Below are 22499 nucleotides of genomic sequence, written 5' to 3' on the forward strand. Positions count from 1 at the left end.
TCGATCAATGCAGTCAAGTTCAGATTACAGTGCAAGCTCAGGATGAAGCTGTTGAGCCTAGAAGCCTGTCAAACAGTGTAATGATGCTTAGCTTCAAAATGTTCATGGTTCAAGCAAACACGTTACCTATCAAGCTGACTTAACACGTTCTGCCTACCTCAAATCCTATATGATATACTTTTGTTTTTAAGATACCTTTAAAAGTTATTTGAATTGATAATGTGAGGTCCTACAGTTGAAGTCGGAAGTTTACATACACCTTAGCCAAATACATTTAAACTCAGTTTTCACAATTCCTGACATTTAATCCTAGTAAAAATTCCCTGTCTTAGGTCAGTTAGGATCACCACTTTATTTTAAGAATGTGAAATGTCAGAATAATAGCAGAGAGAATGATTTATTTCAGCTTTTATTTATTTCATCACATTCCCAGTGGGTCAGAAGTTTACATATACTTAATTAGTATTTGGGAGCATTGCCTTTAAATTGTTTAACTTGGGTCAAACGTTTCGGGTAGCCTTCCACAAGTTTCCGACAATAAGTTGGCTGAATTTTGGCCCATTCCTCCTGACAGAGCTGGTGTAACTGAGTCAGGTTTGTAGGCTTCCTTGCTCACACATGCTTTTTCAGTTCTGCCCACAAATTTTCTATAGGATTGAGGTCAGGGCTTTGTGATGGCCACTCCAATACCTTGTCTTTGTTGTCAGTAAGCCATTTTAACACAACTTTGGAAGTATGCTTGGGGTCATTGTCCATTTGGAAGACCCATTTGCGACCAAGCTTTAACATCCTGACTGATGTCTTGAGATGTTGCTTCAATATATCCACATAATTTTCCTCCCTCATGATTCCTTCTATTTTGTGAAGTGCAGCAGTCCCTCCTGCAGCAAAGCACCCTCACAACATGATGCTGCCACCCCCGTGCTTCACGGTTGTGATGGTGTTCTTCGGCTTGCAAGTCTCCCCCGTTTTCCTCCAAACATAATGATGGCCGTTATGGCCAAACAGTTCTATTTTTGTTCCATCAGACCAGAGGACATTTCTCCAAAAAGTACGATCTTTGTCCCCATGTGCAGTTGCAAACCGTAGTCTGGCTTCTTCCTTGCTGAGCGGCCTTTCAGGTTATGTCGATATAGGACTCGTTTTACTGTGGATATAGATACTGTTGTACCTGATTGTACTCATCTCTAGGAGACAGAACGCGTCTTCTTCCTGAGCGGTACCACGGCCGCGTGGTCCCATGGTGTTTATACTTGCATACTATTGTTTGTACAGACGAACGTGGTACCTTCAGGCGTTTGGAAATTGCTCCCAAGGATGAACCAGACTTGTGGAGGTCTACCATTTTTTTCTGAGGTCTTGGCTGATTTCTTTTGATTTTCCCATGATGTCAAGCAAAGAGGCACTTGGTTTGAAGGTAGGCCTTGAAATACATCCACAGGTACACCTCCAATTGACTCAAATTATGTCAATTAGCCTATCAGAAGCTTCTAAAGCCATGACATGATTTTCTGGAATTTTCCAAGCTGTTTAACGGCACAGTCAACTTAGTGTATGTAAAATTCTGATCCACTGGAAATCTGATACAGTGAATTATAAGTGAAATAATCTGTCTGATAATAATTACTGGAAAAATGTATTTTGTCATGCACAAAGTAGATGTCCTAATCGATTTGCCAAAACTATAGTTTGTTAACAAGAAATTTGTGGAGTGGTTGAAAAACAAGTTTTAATGACTCCAACCTAAGTGTATGTAAACTTCTGACTTCAACTGTACATACTTTAAAGGTCCTACACAGTCATCCTATTTTGCAAATAAAAATTGCCTTTGAATGACCAAAACATCACGCATAATATTTTTCCGCTCTTAAAATGCTCAGAATTGAATATATTGTACCCTTTCTCCCATCTCTAACTATTAGGAAGCATGAAATAACAGGCAGAGGTGGAAAAGTACTCAATTGTCGTACTTGAGTAAAAGTAAAGATACCTTAATATAAAATGACTCAAGTAAAAGTAACCCAATAAAATACTACTTGACTAAAAGTCTAAAAGTATCAGATTTAAATGTACTTAAGTACAGTGGTGGGAAAAGTACTCAATTGTCATACTTGAGCAGTGGCGTGCTGTGGGCCTGGGGCCTGGACCTTCAGTGAGGTCCTACACAGTCCCACCCGAATTAATCCACCTCTTATTACCATCATTATGATGCCATGGCTCTAGACACTATACATTTAGACAGAAACGCAGTATAACCAGGCGTTGCGTCACCTTGAAATTGACAAAAATTGACATTTTTGGGTAAACAGTGCAAAGTATAATTTACGCTATGGCATCCATTCACAACACAGTGTGTTTTTGTGGGCATGCTGGTAAGTAGCTTGCTAACAGTCCCACCACAGATGAAAGGTTACCAGTGTCTTTGGTCATACGTTCTGCTTGAGCAAGCTAACGGTTTGTAAATGAAGCCAAAGCAAGGCGTAGGCGGACATGTGATGAGGATTTTAAGGCAGTACATATTTAAATTAATTAAAATTATAAGATGTTACTGGGACTGTTGATATTGCAAACACACAACTCAAAGCAATAGGCAAGAGAAGAACATGTATTTCTTTAGCATTTTGAACATGTTTATCTAACCAGCTAATTTAGCTGTTCTGTGTTGCTATCTAATATTAGAGCATGGATAAGCTTTTTAATTGAAAAACAATATCATGCCTGTTTATTTTGAAAACCCTATTTGGACGTCCTACAGTTAGAATACAATTATCCACTTTTCCCTGAATGTTGACACTTATTTCAGGTCTCAATACAGTTTATGGAAACTCATGACAAAAAGCAAAAGAAAGATGTCCAAATAGCCAGCTACAAAGCACAGTGTCCCCACATAGCTTTGCATCAGGTCCTCTGATGAACCAATGATCTTATTCATGACATTACTCCTAAGACAATCTATAGTCTTTAAACAAGTGCTGATTATAATCTTTCAACACCGCATTTTAAAGAATTGCCATCGATAAAAAAGATAACTTCACGGGGTACACGGGAAATCAGTAAAGATAGTTTCAAGTGCTTAAGACACATTCCGGAGGTTATTATATTGTAGCTCCAAGATATCAGCAGTATTAGCTTTCAGAGCCTGTTCAACCTCCCTAGTGATTAAATTGATAAATATGAGTTATGACATTTTACAAATAAAATGGATTTAGTATTGTCAAAGTAAGGCAAAGGTTCAATCGGATTAAGCGTTAACCAGCTGGTCTGAGTTGGCGGTGTCAGAGGTGTTACTGTGTTGGAGCTTTCAAATCGGTGAACAGCTGCTTCTGTGATTGTTGTCATGAAGCCACACCCACCTCACTCACGATAGAAGTTCAGAAAGAGAGTGTAGGCTATATAGAAATAATGACCCTCAAATTGAAAATCATTCAACAAAATAATGATAATTTCTATCAGCCTAATTGAGGTATAGATTACATCTCACATTCAAGTGTTCAAGCTTGTAAACAAGGCCGCAAGGGATTTCTCTTAATGCGTCTCCATGCAGCCAATGGCAATGTTCGCTTTAGGTAGAATGCCGGGAGCCACTTGTGGATTTGACAGCTCTAATGCGGTTGTTGGCTAGAGCAGATCTGACAGAATCTAGCCCTAAGAAAATAATTTTGGGCCTTGTGTTGATTTGGTGTTTGGTGTGGAGTGGAGTGGAATGGTTTAATGGGGCTGTGTACAGGGTGGGGGCTGGATTCAATCTGTGTCATGGAACATTGTCTTTGGATTTCGAGCTGTAATGTGGAATTCCCCCGATGCTTCTGCGATGCGGATTGAATCCAGCTCCTGGGTGTGTTGCGTGGCAGTAATATTGTGAAGGAATAGTCATGGAGGAAATTTGATTTTTTTTCAGGTGGAAGCGGGCAGGGCCATTTGCAGGGCGAACACGGACATTGACGGCATGGCTGGCACAATCTGCTCAGACCTGGATGTGTATTTTGTCGGTGGGGATCGCTGCTGCTTCATGACTAGTTTGAATCATGCTGGCATGTTGTTTTCAGAGTTCAGCTGGGCTTGCCATGTTCGGCACTGGTGTTTCATGCCTGTGTATTTCATGTTTTCTGTGTGGATAAATAAAAAAAGAACACAACTGAAACGCTGGTTCACCAGTATGAATGAAATTGCAAGCCGCTTTTTTGTCCAAGCCCTTTTGTCCGTAAAAGATGGTCTGTTTGCATCTGTCAATTTATTGGCTGTTCAGTATCCAGTCGACCTGTCCCCAGAGCTTCCTATACAGTTCATCTCTTTCCATAACGTGCTGAGGCCGGAAATGAAGGAGAATGAGATGCTCAATTAAAGATGTTGCAGAACTGCTGTATTTGAAGCATCACTCCTTTCTGCCCAGTTTCCCTGATGTTGCTACGGCAATCAAGCTGTTTTTAACTCTCGCTTCTGCGGAGAGCTCATTTTCTAAACTAAAACTCATAAAGAACTACCTAAGAAGCATTAGGCTCTCGGTCTGATATGTGCTTTTGAACACCGGAGTAACCCTCCACTCATTGCACCAGAAACAAACACTTAGCTTCCAAGTAAATTAATTTAAAGGTTTATGAATGTCTTTTCGACGGTTACTGTCAAAATGATTTATTAAATAAAGAAAGAAAATAGACATCGATGACAGGCACATGGGCTAGTGGGGACCATAAACAAACACAATGTTAACAAAATAACTTCTGACTCAATGTTTACCTCTTGGATATTTATTAAGTATTCTTTGAACGTGTCTCTACTGAAGGATGATGGTATTGTACAGTATATTCCACTCATTTGGGTTTGAACAACAAAAGGAAACAATGGGGATTCAATCGAAACACCCATTAAAAAACAATTAATGTCGAAACAAAGTCATACAAACAAAATAAAACACTTTCCATTGACGTTGATGTTAAAGGGAAGAAGGGAAGGAAGGAAATCCACAATTCTCATGTAAATAATGGAACAAGCCCTAGATTTAGTTGGCAAGTTGAGACACCGGAGACATTGGAAAGCAAATTGTAGCCATTGATTAAATTCTAAATGCATCAGCCACTGGGCGCTGCGCTAACTGGGAGGGATCAAACAAGACAAACTGGAATGTCTGGAAACACTCTCCACAACGAGAGGGAAACACCCTTAATAACAGACCTACTAGGAAAAAAAATCTTTAGATTTATGATGCCACAGTTGAAAAGAATGCAGAATCTGACGATCAATCTTCACAATACATTTGGCTACATGTTCCGCCTGAGGGTGATAGAACCCTGGTTTCAGTTTCTTAATTGCTTTACGAGGAAACCTACTTATCAAGCAGCTTTTATTGTTCAAATGGGTATATTGCAGCATACACGACATGAGAGAGACATGAGAGAGACATGAGAGGACAACTAAGGGTTTGTACTGCTACAGCAACTGGAAAATATAGAGTGTAGTAGTATTACACTATCAATAAAAAATGAAAATAGCAAAATCATAGGAGAGATATATCCAGAACTTAACCATCATTTATGGACACAGCAATCAATTAATAAGTTACACATAATAATTTCAAAGATATCAGTGACCCCTTGATCCTTGAACCCTGACCCTTCCCTCCAGCCTTCCCTCTTCCCTTTAACTCCCCCTCAGTTGAGTCCATAACGGTGTGGTTTGATTGACATGCAAGACCAAACCCCCAACTGGTGCAGTCCCGGCCTATGGGAGACAGAGCTGCCCGGCTCTGTCCTGCCCACTCTAGGACTTTACTTCCTGCTTCTTCTTGCTCTGGAACTTCCGGAACTGTGATTGGATGGCCACAGCAGCCTTCTCCGTCTCCGGAGCCTTCATGTCGATGTCCGCAAAGTCCTCCTCAGGAGCAGCCTTCTTAGAGTCATCTGTAGTGAGGCAATAAAGACGGTGAGAGACTGGAAGAGAGAGTGGGACAGTATAGAAAAACTGGGGAGTCGTACTGTATGTGACTCTACCACAGTTGGGGTCACTCTATTTCATCCCTCCATCATGAATGGAAAAGGTCATCTAAAAATGGGACAGTTTTCAATTCATGAATTGACTGAAAAACCTTTGTTAATAGCTATAGAACGATTCAAAGTTCATAGAAATGTGTTGAATTTGAATTCAATTCAATAGATTATGTTTAAAGAAGCAGCCTTTTTCGAGCGTATACAGAGGGTAGGGGGCTTTGCATCTTCAAAGACTTTAAATCAGGGGATAAAATGTGAAATATGAAGCAAGGCAAGCCTTTCTAATCTCCCATACATTTACATGCTGTCATGTCCTCTCTTCATCCAGGAGGATTTCATTTTCTAACTCCCCTTTCATTACTCATACATTTCCCCCTTTAATCTAGAAGACAAAAGACATGTACAGTAATACATCAGAATATATTTCTTTTTTTATTTACTTACAAATGTAAGGTTAAATGTTTCCTAATACATAGATAATCACAGCCAAAATGCCAGCAAAGACTAAATGAGTTCAGATCAGTGCCCATGCTAGATACCAAAGAGGGAACATTCTGTGAATATTAATTGGTTGATTGCTTAAATATGAGGAGTGAACATACAGAATTGTATGCATGAAGTGACTGTGAATGACCAAAAAAGCAATACTGGGTCCAATTTCTGTGATGCAGGTTCAATTCCTAGGTCTCATTCCAACAGCATTGGGATGCGATAGTATACGCCAGTCTCCATTCACATGCATCTACTATGTGTATTGAATACTGAAAGATCCATTCCTTTACAAGATGTCACACATGCCATATGCATTTTAAATTATACATAGTTGTGAATGTACACTCTTAGAAAAAAAGGTGCTATCTAGAACCTAAAAGGGTTCTTCGGCTGTCCCCATTGGATAACCCTTTGAAGTACCCTTTTTGGTTCCAGGTAGAACACTTTTGGTTCTAGGTAGAACCTTTTTGGGTTCCATGTGGAACCCTTTCCACAGAGGATTTTACATGGAAACCAAAAGTGTTCAACCTGGAACCAAAAAGGGTTCCCCTATGGGGACAACCGAAGAACCCTTTCGGAACCCTTTCTTCTAAGAGTGTACTAACATATAAAATGTGCACACATGCAGCAAAATGAACAACATACGTTTAGGTTTAGATGAATTTTCTTCACGACCTTGGCATCCTTTGAAGACAAAATGTTTTCAATGGAGAGGAATGTACATTTCATGATTGCAGAGCCCATACAATTACTCTCCAAGCTATCTTTCCTTGTGTAATGGAACAGTGTGGGGACATCCCATTTCACTGTGGGCCTAACCCATCTAATTTGATTGAAGTCAGTGGCTATTGCCAGTGTGGGTGCGTTGTTTTTTAATATAGTTTTTGGAGGAAAGGGATGTTTCTCATGTACATATCTTATGTTCTTCATAAACAGACTGAGTGCCCCCCCCCCCCCCCTCCTCTGATACATATTGCACACTTCACAACAAGGTCACAGTCCTCCTAAACCATGAATTGAGACTTGAGGAGATGCATGTGTGAATATCTACATTCTCCCAAATTGATGATGTCTTCATTTCTGGGGGAGATGGTAAAAGGTCATGTTGGAGCTGGTGACTGTCTGATGTATGCTGCTCAGGGACACTGGGACAATGATTGATGAAGGTATAGTCTCAGAACATCTTGGTGAGAGCACTCAGTAGGCTATGGAGGGGTATTACAATAGCTGGAATCCAAACTACATGAAATCCCCACTACCAAGTATATACAGTGGGGAGAACAAGTATTTGATACACTGCCGATTTTGCCGATTTTCCTACTTACAAAGCATGTAGAGGTCTGTAATTTTTATCATAGGTACACTTCAACTGTGAGAGACGGAATCTAAAACAAAAATCCCAAAAATCACATTGTATGATTTTTAAGTAATTAATTAGCATTTTATTGCATGACATAAGTATTTGATACATCAGAAAAGCAGAACTTAATATTTGGTACAGAATCCTTTGTTTGCAATTACAGAGATCATACGTTTCCTGTAGTTCTTGACAAGGTTTGCACACACTGCAGCAGGGATTTTGGCCCACTCCTCCATACAGACCTTCTCCAGATCCTTCAGGTTTCGGGGCTGTCGCTGGGCAATACGGACTTTCAGCTCCCTCCAAAGATTTTCTATTGGGTTCAGGTCTGGAGACTGGCTAGGCCACTCCAGGACCTTGAGATACTTCTTACGGAGCCACTCCTTAGTTGCCCTGACTGTGTGTTTCGGGTCGTTGTCATGCTGGAAGACCCAGCCACGACCCATCATCAATGCTCTTACTGAGGGAAGGAGGTTGTTGGCTAAGATCTCGCAATACATGGCCCCATCCATCCTCCCCTCAATACGGTGCAGTCGTCCTGTCCCCTTTGCAGAAAAGCATCCCCAAAGAATGATGTTTCCACCTCCATGCTTCACGGTTGGGATGGTGTTCTTGGGGTTGTACTCATCCTTCTTCTTCCTCCAAACACGGCGAGTGGAGTTTAGACCAAAAAGCTCTATTTTTGAATCATCAGACCACATGACCTTCTCCCATTCCTCCTCTGGATCATCCAGATGGTCATTGGCAAACTTCAGACGGGCCTGGACATGCGCCTGCTTGAGCAGGGGGACCTTGTGTGCGCTGCAGGATTTTAATCCATGACGGCGTAGTGTGTTACTAATGGTTTTCTTTGAGACTGTGGTCCCAGCTCTCTTCAGGTCATTGACCAGGTCCTGCCGTGTAGTTCTGGGCTGATCCCTCACCTTCCTCATGATCATTGATGCCCCACGAGGTGAGATCTTGCATGGAGCCCCAGACCGAGGGTGATTGACCATCATCTTGAACTTCTTCTATTTTCTTCTATTTTCTAATAATTGCGCCAACAGTTGTTGCCTTCTCACCAAGCTGCTTGCCTATTGTCCTGTAGCCCATCCCAGCCTTGTGCAGGTCTACAATTTTATCCCTGATGTCCTTACACAGCTCTCTGGTCTTGGCCATTGTGGAGAGGTTGGAGTCTGTTTGATTGAGTGTGTGGACAGGTGTCTTTTATACAGGTAACGAGTTCAAACAGGTGCAGTTAATACAGGTAATGAGTGGAGAACAGGAGGGCTTCTTAAAGAAAAACTAACAGGTCTGTGAGAGCCGGAATTCTTACTGGTTGGTAGGTGATCAAATACTTATGTCATGCAATAAAATGCAAATGAATTACTTAAAAATCATACAATGTGATTTTCTGGATTTTTGTTTTAGATTCCGTCTCTCACAGTTGAAGTGTACCTATGATAAAAATGACAGACCTCTACATGCTTTGTAAGTAGGAAAACCTGCAAAATCGGCAGTGTATCAAATACTTGTTCTCCCCACTGTAGTTCACCAAATTTGTCTAGAATAAAACATAGTCAATATAATACTGAAAATAGTCAGCCTTAAAATAACTATAGGACTGAATGTGCGATTGTGGTAATAGATCATTCACTCATGTTACTAGAGCAGGCATGGGATGCCATTGTCAGTCTTTACATTATTATAGGTCCCTATGGTACATGTATTCTATCAACTTAAACTTAGGCAATAAAATATGACCAAACTGGACTAATACAAGTTGATTAGCTTACTAACAAAAGTAAAAAGGTGAAAACAATCAAATGGAAATTGGCAAATGTCAAATAAACGTCATTCAATCAAATTCAATTGACAGGAGTATGGTATTTGTGTGGCTTTTACCTTTGGATTAAACTGAATGACAATGCAACTCATCGTCCAACCAGTTGAGACTAAAATCCATATGAACACCAGGTCTCACTCTTTATACTGTCATCAGTGGCTCCAGAAGTGTGGAGAGGAGGCTCACAACCACCCTGTTATGCTGAAGGAAGGATCGATTTAATGTGCAGAATGGCCAAATGAACCCTTTTAAAAGTGATTGGCTATCATTAACCTGCCGGCTTCATTGTGTTTTAGGATGAGATTCCAGGGATGGGGGGAAGGACATAGTATATGTTACATCAATTGATTGTATTGTGTATTGTTTAAAAACTTAATAGGATCAATTGTTGGCTCTGTCGATACATACAGACTACAGGAAGTAGGAGGTTTCACCTTCTAGTGTACAATATGACTATCAAATTCCAAAGTCAGGGAAAAATCTTGGGGAATCATCAATTATTTGATCCAGAATCTATTTGAAGTAGGACTTTAAATTACATTTATCCTGTAGTCACATTCACTTTACCTGAATGACTGAATTCTACACGTAATGTCATTTATAGATATCAAAGGATCCTCCAAAGTATTGCAAGCCTAAGTTTGACGTCTCTAACTCTGAGGATTTGAATGTCATTATCATGACAACAATACCATGCTCCAGCTTGGAAAGTAGGTCTTTCTGTGAATTTCAGGCACGAATGTACCCAAGGTAGATTGTCTTTATTTCTATAATGGCATATTTTCTTTCATAAAAAAAACACAAAAGAGAGTTAGTCAAGACAAAAGATCTGTTGAGTTATGAGAAATCTCTGATTCTCTGTTTTTGCTGTTTTTGGACATTCTGCTCTCCATGAGTAGAGCAATGTGGTCACATGAACCAACATGGATGGCGTTTTCAGAATTTCCCAAGATGATTTTTAAAAGCAGGATATTAGTTAGTTACAGCAGGCCTACGTGATGTATGTTGTGTATTTTGTCATATTTTTCCTGTATAAATCCTGTACACACCTTGTCCAGCAGGTTTGCTGTTTCCACTCATGGCTCCGGATCCTTGTCTCTGCAAAGGAAGAGATAGAGAGGGATCAATATTCCAATATTCAATACTTTACATATGGGGCAAAACTTAGAGGTAGACCAGTAGCCAGAAGGTCTCGGGCCGTTTGTGTACATACATGCGTACATGTGTGAGCTTCTGCTGAGACTTCTGCTCCGTGGAGGAAGCCCACACTCCCCATCCTGCACATCACTACCTGAGTTATTAATACAGTGCTTTCAATGAATTTAAACACAGCAGATGAGCTTTGATGCCAGGTAGGCGGCTGAGGAGGGAAATCACAACAAAAAAATGGCAGTGTCCTCAGTTCTCCTATAGAAGTGGAAGGAAGGGGAACAAATTTCAAAGCTTTGCCATCTGTCTCACTGTTAGTGTGGAAGAAATCCCAAGGATTCACTGAGGTGATGGGATGGCATTCCTTGTTAGGTCTCATCTGTCTGTGTTATACTCTGTCACATGGGGTGAGGTTGATACTGGGGTTCACCAGAGGTTACTAACACCCTCCCTTACTCTCTCCATCTCATTTTCTCTCCCCCTCACTCCATCTCTACCTTTATTTTCCTCTCCCACACCTTCTTCTTCTCTCTTCCTCTCTCCCTGCACCCTGCAGCTCTCAACAAACAATGCCTGAGCAGACAGGGGCCATGGCTCCGGACCCAGAGAGAGAAAGAAAGAGAGAAAGAGAGCGAGAGCGAGAGCGAGAGAGAGAGAGAGAAGCAGAGGAGGGATGGGAAGCTAATCCAAGTTCAAAGGAATATAACACTCCTCCATATCAGGCCACATTAGAGCCATGAAATGAACTTCTACAGCCCAGACCAGCACTCCAGTGCAGTGCCACACATAAGACACTACACATTGCAGTCTATCCTCTATGTAGGGAAACACTGTCAAGGAGTACCGTAGGCAACACTAGGTAGGAACATAGGGATCGACTGAACAGGTATACAAACAACACAACGGACAAGAGATCCTATAAAAATGTATTTGATTTATAGGACAACACCTCCAAAGACTGCCACGCAAGATACTGTAATACAGGCAACTACAGTGAAACAACAACACACACACACAGACAAGCTCAAAAGTTGACATTATGAGTTGGTATTTCCCAACTGGAAAGGAGAGGATACCTTTATTGCTTTTCCACTGGTGCTGCTGTGATACAGTAGAGAAGCTCAGCACATATAGAGTGGTTACAGAGGTTAATGAAGAAACAGTCATCGCTATCTAATCTGCTCTAATCTTTGTGTTGTTGATCGTTGTCATTGGTGACCCTGTAATTGTTTAATGGTTGTTTTCTCTTTAATGACACGCAAGCAACGGCAACAGATGTGAAAGGGAACAGCTGATGAAAAGCATCAACATGAAGGATGGTTTCTCCTAGTCTTCATCAATTTGAGGAAAATCCCTGATTTAGGGTCGCATCAGCTCTGTGAACGCACCCGCAGTCTCTCTACACACTCCTCCCTCTCTCACTTCTCTTCCTCCTCCTCCCTCTCCCTCTCTCTGTGATCCTTCTCTCTGCCTGGATATGGTTAGAGCTTACATAACCAGGCTGGTCATAACGTTCAGGAAGATTACTCTGAACAAACTGGCACATTTTCCATATCTTTGCTCTCTCTTTGCTCTTTTTTTCTCTCCAATGAGTCTTTTATCTCGCCCTCTTTCAGCTCTATCTTTGTTTTACAGCGCCTAATAAAATGTGCCCCCAAAAAATTGTACATTTGCATGAGGCTTTAGAAACCATGAGTGAATTCCAAATGAGACGTTTGTCACGGCCGCCTGATTCTCACGTTCCCTCTCACTTCTGCTTGGCTCCTTGATGCTTATCGTTCCCGCGCTCGCTCATGCCAGTTTAGCAGCTATTGCCAAAGTCCTGCCAGCAACATCATCAACAAACCATTCAAAACATTATCATGTATTCTATATTATACATAATTATGGGTCACATGCTCAGTGTGGTGTGGCGGCTTTCCACACTGAACAGTTCATTAGGCGCAACAAAGTGTGGGCCGTTGTCTGTGCTGAGTGTGATGTGATGAAGCTGTATCAGTCTGTTAATTAATAGGGTTACACATGGAGCACAGTCCCTATCTGAGCCACTTTACTAGAATACTTTAGAGGATTGAGCGGGCAGAACAATAACATCCTCACACACCCTCTGCCTATCTCTCTCTCTCAAGCATGCAGAGGAGCAACATTTGAGGGTAAAGGATCTTGATTAGCATGACAACGTGGTCCGTTAGGCTCTTTTGCTGTTGTTTCTTTGTTGTAACTCTGTGGGTTGGCATCATTAGTCCACCAATAGAGTAGCATGTGGATACAGACTGAACTTGCCGTGTAAGCAGAAAGCATCTTCCATACAAGAGGAGATAAAGCAGTGGATCATGAATATTTGGTGAATGATGTCAATGCTTCAGGGTTTGGGGAGATGTGAACTGCCTTACTTGTCTTTTTGGGTGAAACTAATGCAAAATAACAGTTTTTGCATTTTATAGCCAAGATAAAAAACCCACACGAAAGAATTTGTGACTGGCAAGAGTCCCACCACAATACATGGAGACATTGACATAAACTGCACAAACAGAGTTATTAGCATTTTGTCTCATGAAAGAAGGCTTGAATTAATATGTATGTCTGAATGAATGAATGAGGGACACAATGTGCACTGCCAATTTGGCACTGAGGAGAGACCAGCAGATTTGTCACGCACCTGCAAACCTGTCTCTGGAAGACCTCAGCATCTACACACGCACGCACATACACACTCACACAAATGCTCTCTAACTCTCTCTTCCACTTCCTGAAAATCTCCTATCTTTGCAGTGGAGTGTGAGCAGGGACTGTCTTCAGAACTGACTGCTTTATTTCTGATTATATACACTACCGTTCAAAAGTTTAAGGTCACTTAGAAATGTCCATGTTTTTGAAAGAAAAACGATTTTTTTGTCCATTAAAATAACATCAAATTGATCAGAAATAGTGTATACATTGTTAATGTTGTAAATTACTATTGTAGCTGGAAACGTCAGATTTTTTATTGAATATCTACAGTACATAGGCGTACAGAGGACAATTATCAGCAACCATCACTCCTGTGTTCCAATGGCACGTTGTGTTAGCTAATCCAAGATCCTCATTTAAAAGGCTAATTGATCATTAGAAAACCCTTTTGCAATTATGTAAGCACAGCTCAAAACTGTTCAAATCAAATCAAATCAAATCAAATTTATTAGTCACATACACATGGTTAGCAGATGTTAATGCGAGTGTAGCGAAATGCTTGTGCTTCTAGTTCCGACAATGCAGTAATAACAACAAGTAATCTAACCTAACAATTCCGCAACTACTACCTTATACACGCAAGTGTAAAGGGATAAAGAATATGTACATAAAGATATATGAATGACTGATGGTACAGACGGCATAGGCAAGGTGCAGTAGATGGTATAGAGTACGGTATATACCTATGAGATGAGTACTGTAGGGTATGTAAACATAAAGTGGCATAGTTTAAAGTGGCTAGTGGTCCATGTATTACATAAGATGGCAAGATGCAGTAGATGATATAGAGTACAGTATATACATATACATAAGAGATGTGTAATGTAGGGTATGTAAACATTATATTAGGTGGCATTGTTTAAAGTGGCTGGTGGTACATTTTTACATAATTTCCATCAATTCCCATTTTTAAGGTGGCTGGAGCTGAGTCAGTTTGTTGGCAGCGGCCGCTAAATGTTAGTGGTGGCTGTTTAACAGTCTGATGGCCTTGAGATAGAAGCTGTTTTTCAGTCTCTCGGTCCCTGCTTGGATGCACCTGTACTGACCTCGCCTTCTGGATGATAGCGGGGTGAACAGGTAGTGGCTTGGGTGGTTGTTGTCCTTGATGATCTTTATGGCCTTCCTGTGACATCGGGTGGTGTAGGTGTCCTGGAGGGCAGGTAGTTTGCCCCGGGTAAGCACAGCTCAAAACTGTTGTATTTCAACTTATGCTCAGCCGTGCCTCGCAAGTGCTACACCAACTGATCTAGTTTGTTATCAAAGCTCAAGTTTTGAAATATAATATGGTCTGAGAAGAACAATATTGGCAGGTCAGGCATATGCTGTGATAATGTATTAGGCATACTGCACAAACCCCATTCCTACAGAACTGTTTTAATTAGGTTAAAACATTTTAAGCCATGTTTAAAAATAAATCTGAGTGGTAGATGCCGGCTTGCTTTTGACCGCGAAAGTGTAGATAAAGGTGAGGAGACAGGTTTAAGAAGGATTTTTAAGCCTTGATACAATTGAGAAATGGATTGTGTATGTGTGCCATTCAGAGGGTGAATTGGCAAGACAAAGGTTTTAAGTGCCTTTGGATGGGTTATGGTAGTAGGTGCCAGGTGCACTGGTTTGTGTAAAGAACTGCAACACTGTCACGACTCCTACCGAAGGTGGCTCCCCTTCCTGTTCGGGTGGCGCTCGGCGGTCGTCGTCACCGGCCTACTATCTGCCACTGATCTTTTCCTCCCCCCCTTGTCTGTTTATTAGTAAACACCTGTTTTTAGTTAGGTTAATTAGTTGGGCTTTATTATCCAGCCGGCCCGCCTGCTGGGTGTGCGGGATTGTTTTATGTGTACTCGTGTACACGCCTGTAAGTCATGGTTGTTCGTGTACGTGAGTTATTTTCGGGACTGTTTAGTTCCCCTGTGTTTTGGGGCATTTGTTTTGAGTGGCGTCATTTTCACCTGTGTGGTGAATAAAGAAGTAGCGCTACTCTGAACTCTCTGTCTCCTGCGTCTGACTTCTTCCTCCACTACACCCCGGGCATTACAAACACTAATGGGTTTTTCACGCTCAACAGTTTCCCGTGTGTATCAAGAATGGTCCACCACCCAAAGGACATCCAGCCATCTTGACACAACTGTGGGAAGCATTGGAGTCAACATGGGCCAGCATCCCTGTGGAACGCTTTCGACAACCTATAGAGTCCGTGCCCCAACGAATTGAGGCTGTTCTGAGGGCAAAAAGGGGGGGTGTTCCTAATGTTTGGTATACTCAGTGTAGAATGCAGTGTATGTTACTGATAGGAGAGAGTCTGCAGATGAGAGGTAGATTGTAACCACAGATTTAGAGCTAAGTGTGTTTATGAGTGTACCCTCCACTTAATTTCTGATTGTGTAACTAATATCCCAAACTAGAGATGGGGGTAATGTGTACTGTCCCCTGGCAGGCTTCAGTCCAGGAGGTCTGCACTACAGTGTGTCCTGCTTCAGCTCAGCATAGTTCAGCCTGGTTGGGCCCATGGACAGCGCAGCTTACACAGCAGCCATGGAAAACACTACATTCAGTTGGCCATTGAGCGATGCCAAAACAGATGGCTCCCAATGTTGGAATACTTGTTTGGTGCGGCCCGCAAGTGAGCAAGAAAGTGGGTGTGTGTGTGCGCATGTGTGGGTGTGTGAGTTTGTGTGCTCGTGAGTCCAACTCATGCCAGACCTAAATAAAACCTGAAACTCAGATGTGTGAGGGTATGTACAAATCTTTATATTTAGTTGCGTGTGAACGTGTGCGCGGGTATGTGTGTGCGCCAGTGTGTGTCTGTTGCATGCTGGCATGCCTCGGTTCCATCACACCTCGTCCCAATACATCTGAGCCTCTCCTCCACTCCTTTCCTCCCCTCCCTCTCCTATCTGCTCTCCTCTCCTTCGCTCTCCTCCTCTCCTCTACTGGGCTTAATTTCATTAACCCACAGACCTATCATGAAGGATGACCTTGTCTCCACCTCATTCCATCTTTACTGATAGATATGTTCCTGACACAAGATAGCCTAGGACACACAAAGAGTCATGACCGGATGATCTTCCATCAGAGTAATGAATGAATGGTGCTGTGGTGAAAAACATAGGAACACAGCAATGAGAGACAGATTAACAAAGCTTTTACACAATCTAACTTTTGCACACTCAAATTTCATTCCAAAATGCTATATATAATTTTTCAGAAATCACTAATCATGGCCTGGGGTTGTTCAACGACAGACATGTATTTATTTAAAAACTTGGTTTCATTTTAGAGAGACAATTAATCATGTTTTCTTTGCACACACAGAAAAAAATATGTTTTATTGTCACACACTGGATAGGTGCAGTGAAATGTGTTATTTTACAGGGTCAGCCATAGTAGTACAGCACCTCTGGAGGAAATTAGGGTTAAGTGCCTTGCTCAAAAGCACATCAACAGATTTTCTTCCACCTTGGGTATTCAAACCAGCAACCTTTCGGTTACTGGACCAACGCTCTAACCGCTAGGCTACCTGCCACCCCCTGCTATAGCGCTTAGCAAAAAAAATAACATTTTCATACACATCTAAAAGCTACGAATTCAAAATATGACAACAGTAATATTTAACACACACACACACACACACACACACACACACACACACACACACACACACACACACACACACACACACACACACACACACACACACACACACACACACACACACACAAACACCTTTTTCAGGACTCTGTCTTTCAAAGATAACCCAAATAAATTCACAGATCTTCATTGTAAAGGGTTTAAACACTGTTTCCCATGCTTGTTCAATGAACCATAAACAATTAATGAACATGCACCCGTGGAACAGTCATTAAGACACTAACAGCTTACAGACGGTAGGCAATTAAGGTCACAGTTATGAAAACTTCGGACACAAAAGAGGCCTTTCTACTGACTCTGAAAAACACCAAAAGAAAGATGCCCAGGGTCCCTGCTCATCAGTGTGAATGTGCCTTAGGCATGCTGCAAGGAGGCATGAGGACTGGAGATGTGGCCAGGGCAATACATTTCAATGTCCATACTGTGAGACGCCTAAGACAGCGCTACAGGGAGACAGGACGGACAGCTGATCGTCCTCACAGTGGCAGACCACGGGTAACAACACCTGCACAGGATCGGTACATCCGAACAGCACACCTGAGGGACAGGTACAGGATGGCGACAACAGCTGCACAAGTTACACCAGGAATGCACAATCCCTCCATCACTGCTCAGACTGTCTGCAATAGGCTGATAGAGGTTGGACTGAGGGCTTGTAGGCATGTTGTAAGGCAGGTCCTCACCAGACATCACCGGCAACAACGTCGCCTATGGTCATAAAACCACCGCTGCTGGACCAGACAGGACTGGCAAAAAGTGCCCTTCTCTGACGAGTCGCGGTTTTGTCTCAATATGGGTGATGGTCGGATTTGATTTATCGTCGAAGGAATGAGCATTACACCGAGGCCTGTACTCCTCTGGAGGGGGATCGATTTGGAGGTTGAGGGTTCGTCATGGTCTGGGGGCGGTGTGTAACAGCATCATCGGACTGAGCTTGTTGTCATTGCAGGCAATCTCAACGCTGTGCGTTACAGGGACGACATCCTCCTCCCTCATGTGGCACCCTTCCTGCAGGCTCATCCTGACTTGATCCTCCAGCATGACAATGCCACCAGCCATACTGCTCGTTGTGTGCGTGATTTCCTGCAAGACAGGAATGTCAGTGTTCTGCCATGGCCAGCGAAGAGCCCGGATCTCAATCCCATTGAGCACATTTGGGACCTGTTGGATCGGAGGGTGAGGGCTAGGGCCATTCCCCCCAGAAATGTCCGGGAACTTGCAGGTGCCTTGGTGGAAGAGTGGGGTAACATCTCACAGAAAGAACTGGCAAATCTGCAGCTGGTGGCCACACCAGATACTGACTGTTACTTTTGATTTTGACCCCCCTTTGTTCATTCTATTTCTGTTAGTCAAATGTCTGTGGAACTTGTTCAGTTTATGTCTCAGTTGTTGAATCTTGTTATGTTCATACAACTATTTACACAGTTAAGTTTGCTGAAAATAAACGCAGTTGACAGTGAGAGGACGTTTCTTTTTTTGCTGAGTTTATATACACACTTTTAGAACCACATATACCAAGCTCATGCTTATGCAACAGGCACCACTTTTTAGAGGCTAAAAGTTCACAAAAACTTTACATGTAGATACAGTAAAACATGTAAAACTCTAGAGCTTATATCCAAAACGCTATCTTTACCAATTTTTCACACATACAGTGGGGAGAACAAGTATTTGATACACTGCCGATTTTGCAGGTTTTCCTACTTACAAAGCATGTAGAGGTCTGTAATTTTTATCATAGGTACACTTCAACTGTGAGAGACGGAATCTAAAACAAAAATCCAGAAAATCACATTGTATGATTTTTAAGTAATTAATTTGCATGTTATTGCATGACATAAGTATTTGATACATCAGAAAAGAAGAACTTAATATTTGGTACAGAAACCTTTGTTTGCAATTACAGAGATCATACGTTTCCTGTAGTTCTTGACTAGGTTTGCACACACTGCAGCAGGGATTTTGGCCCACTCCTCCCTACAGATCTTCTCCAGATCCTTCAGGTTTCGGGGCTGTCGCTGGGCAATACGGACTTTCAGCTCCCTCCAAAGATTTTCTATTGGGTTCAGGTCTGGAGACTGGCTAGGCCACTCCAGGACCTTGAGATGCTTCTTACGGAGCCACTCCTTAGTTGCCATGGCTGTGTGCTTCGTGTCGTTGTCATGCTGGAAGACCCAGCCACGACCCATCTTCAATGCTCTTACTGAGGGAAGGAGGTTGTTGGCCAAGATCTCGCGATACATGGCCCCATCCATCCTCCCCTCAATACGGTGCAGTCGTCCTGTCCCCTTTGCAGAAAAGCATCCCCAAAGAATGATGTTTCCACCTCCATGCTTCACGGTTGGGATGGTGTTCTTGGGGTTGTACTCATACTTCTTCTTCCTCCAAACACGGCGAGTGGAGTTAGACCAAAAAGCTCTATTTTTGTCTCATCAGACCACATGACCTTCTCCAATTCCTCCTCTGGATCATCCAGATGGTCATTGGCAAACTTCAGACAGGCCTGGACATGCACTGGCTTAAGCAGGGGGACCTTGCGTGCGCTGCAGGATTTTAATCCATGACGGCGTAGTGTGTTACTAATGGTTTTCTTTGAGACTGTGGTCCCAGCTCTCTTCAGGTCATTGACCAGGTCCTGCCGTGTAGTTCTGGGCTGATCCCTCACCTTCCTCATGATCATTGATGCCCCACGAGGTGAAATCTTGCATGGAGCCCCAGACCGAGGGTGATTGACCGTCATCTTGAACTTCTTCCATTTTCTAATAATTGCGCCAACAGTTGTTTCCTTCTCACCAAGCTGCTTGCCTATTGTCCTGTAGCCCATCCCAGCCTTGTGCAGGTCTACAATTTTATCCCTGATGTCCTTACACAGCTCTCTGGTCTTGGCCATTGTGGAGAGGTTGGAATCTGTTTGATTGTGTGTGGACAGGTGTCTTTTATACAGGTAACGAGTTCAAACAGGTGCAGTTAATACAGGTAATGAGTGGAGAACAGGAGGGCTTCTTAAAGAAAAACTAACAGGTCTGTGAGAGCCGGAATTCTTACTGGTTGGTAGGTGATCAAATACTTATGTCATGCAATAAAATGCAAATTAATTATTTAAAAATCATACAATGTGATTTTCTGGATTTTTGTTTTAGATTCCGTCTCTCACAGTTGAAGTGTACCTATGATAAAAATTACAGACCTCTACATGCTTTGTAAGTAGGAAAACCTGCAAAATCGGCAGTGTATCAAATACTTGTTCTCCCCACTGTATATCTGGGTCTGGATCAGAGATGAAGAGATTGCGTTGGCCTCTGACCTCAGTGGCTGGGTCTGTCTGTGGTGAACGCCTGTGGTTGCTGGTCACTCTCCCCGACCATGTCGTGCTGACAGTCATTCAGGAGCATCATGGTGATACATTGAGACATCTGTCGCAACATTATGTCAGACTCTCACTGAACACGCCAACTTGACGTTCATCATTAAACACTGCACGCAGGCAAAGGCATAAAATACACAAACATAAACACAAGCAAAAACGAAAACAGATTCTCATGTTGGGCCACCAAGCAGCACAGCACAACCATTTCCAGAGATGCCACTGATTAGGAGTAGGAGATTGGAGAAAGAGGAACAACAACAGCAGCCATGGTCCACTCAGTCTATTACATAGTGTTTCACTGAGACTCAGGCCGTAATACGGCCAGTTAAACTGTGAGTGGGCACAGTTACTGCAGGAACTGCAGAGATAACGAGTCTATGGTGTTCATTCAGTTCAGTTCAGTCAGTTCCCAGTTGAGACAGGCGTCATGGGCACAGCTTGGACTGAGGCACTGAGGAGCTGCTTGTCACGTCACGCTCCCAGTCCTGTATGTCAAAGCCGGAGAGGAAGCTTAACTAATGGGATGAGGGTGATGATGGTGATGATAGTGATAATGATGATTATGTTTCCAGCACATAAGGCTGGTTTTTCCTAACATAGTTGAGCCATAAGTTATAGTGAGCACACAGCTCTGAGCTTAGGGAGGTGTTGGTAGATAACACAGAGCTGTGATTCCTTCTTACGCTCTCACACACACACACACCCCAAAGACGTAAGCAAGCATAAGACCCTGCCATCATCTGTCCCTTCCACAGGAGGTAAATTGCTGATGGGTGAATCGGTGAATCCCCAGGGCATGCCCAGCCCAGCCTGGTCCTATACTCGCATGCAGAGCTTGGCACGCACCACAGCGCAGTGCGTTAAACCTGGTGCCACCCAGAGGTCTGCACTCAGCACTCCACAGCCCTTCAGCTTGACTCTTCAACCTATCTGTCTACCTGGCAAAGCCACCCAACGTCACGCCAAAATGCTTCCTCTCACTGTACACCTTAACCCCTTACTAGAGGTAGATGGGAGCTGGGTTACTGTATATGAGCCAAACCGCATTGCCTCAAGCTCACATTGATGGTCTGGATATATGGTATAGAGCTGCCTTTATGGTATAGCTAGTACGTAACCTTAACAACGATGTGTTGTTGTGAAATGAAATATCATCAGTAGGCAGATAGAGACATTCCCTTCCTGCTGTTAGTTAATGTATTCATCTCAACTCTCATGAATAAACAGAGTCAAATTTCTGCTGTAGTTTAAACCTAGATCGGAACATCACTTCCTCTTTGATGTTAAACATGTATGTTTAACCATTGATATAATTTATTTAATAAAGCACGCCCTCACATCTCACAATGATGTGATTAAAGGGTGGTGTGGTAGTTAGGGGGTTGAATTAGTAAAATAAATAAATGTCTCCTCGCTGACGTTTCTTGGGCTATTTTGGGTGTTTCTGGCAGCTTGGTCTCTCCAGAGGTTCTCCACACTGCAGTCAGTGTCTATTAACTATTCAACAAGGAGGAGATGAGACGCTAGGCAAACTAGGCCACAGATGACAATGTTGACGACTCAGCCCCAACCAACAGTCCTCAGCAGCCCTATCGTTGTGGGGTGTGCAGGGGATGGGACTCGGGAGCCGGAGTGACAGTGTGGAAGACTGGCTACCACGGCTCAGAGGGATAGGAGGGAGGTGGGAGCTGAAGGGAAGCAGAATTCAGGTAGGATGGAGCCGGCTACTGAGACAGGGTGATTCAGACTCAGACACTGGACTATGACAGCTATGGTTCATAGCCACCAGAACTGTTACCAAAAATGTGCACTCAAGCTTAGTGGATTTTCTGCTGCAAAGCACCCATTGTGATTTGGTACTATACATGGACGCTGAAATTGTATCCACCTAAGCATTGGGCGCTCTCCTAAGCTTATCTATGTACAGGCCCTACTGTGATGTGAGTA

General features: G+C 42.7%; 1 protein-coding gene across 2 annotated transcripts in view; it reads right to left on the bottom strand.

Moving 5' to 3' along the window:
- Positions 1 to 4729: 4729 nt before the first annotated feature.
- Positions 4730 to 22499, bottom strand: part of LOC139533011 (calmodulin regulator protein PCP4-like) — a 35081-nt gene continuing 17311 nt past the window's right edge. The window contains exons 2-4 of one of the 2 annotated variants that reach the window (XM_071331163.1): positions 10708 to 10756; positions 7119 to 7157; positions 4730 to 5894 (exon numbers count right to left, since the gene is read on the bottom strand). In XM_071331163.1, the coding sequence (XP_071187264.1) occupies positions 5755 to 5894; positions 7119 to 7157; positions 10708 to 10756 (228 nt within the window). In that variant the 3' untranslated portion in view covers positions 4730 to 5754. The remainder of the gene's footprint in view (positions 5895 to 7118; positions 7158 to 10707; positions 10757 to 22499) is intronic. The other variant, XM_071331171.1, reaches the window with a different exon arrangement.

This window comes from Salvelinus alpinus, chromosome 1 (genome assembly GCF_045679555.1).
Source record: "Salvelinus alpinus chromosome 1, SLU_Salpinus.1, whole genome shotgun sequence".
In the NCBI taxonomy this organism is placed as follows: domain Eukaryota; kingdom Metazoa; phylum Chordata; class Actinopteri; order Salmoniformes; family Salmonidae; genus Salvelinus; species Salvelinus alpinus.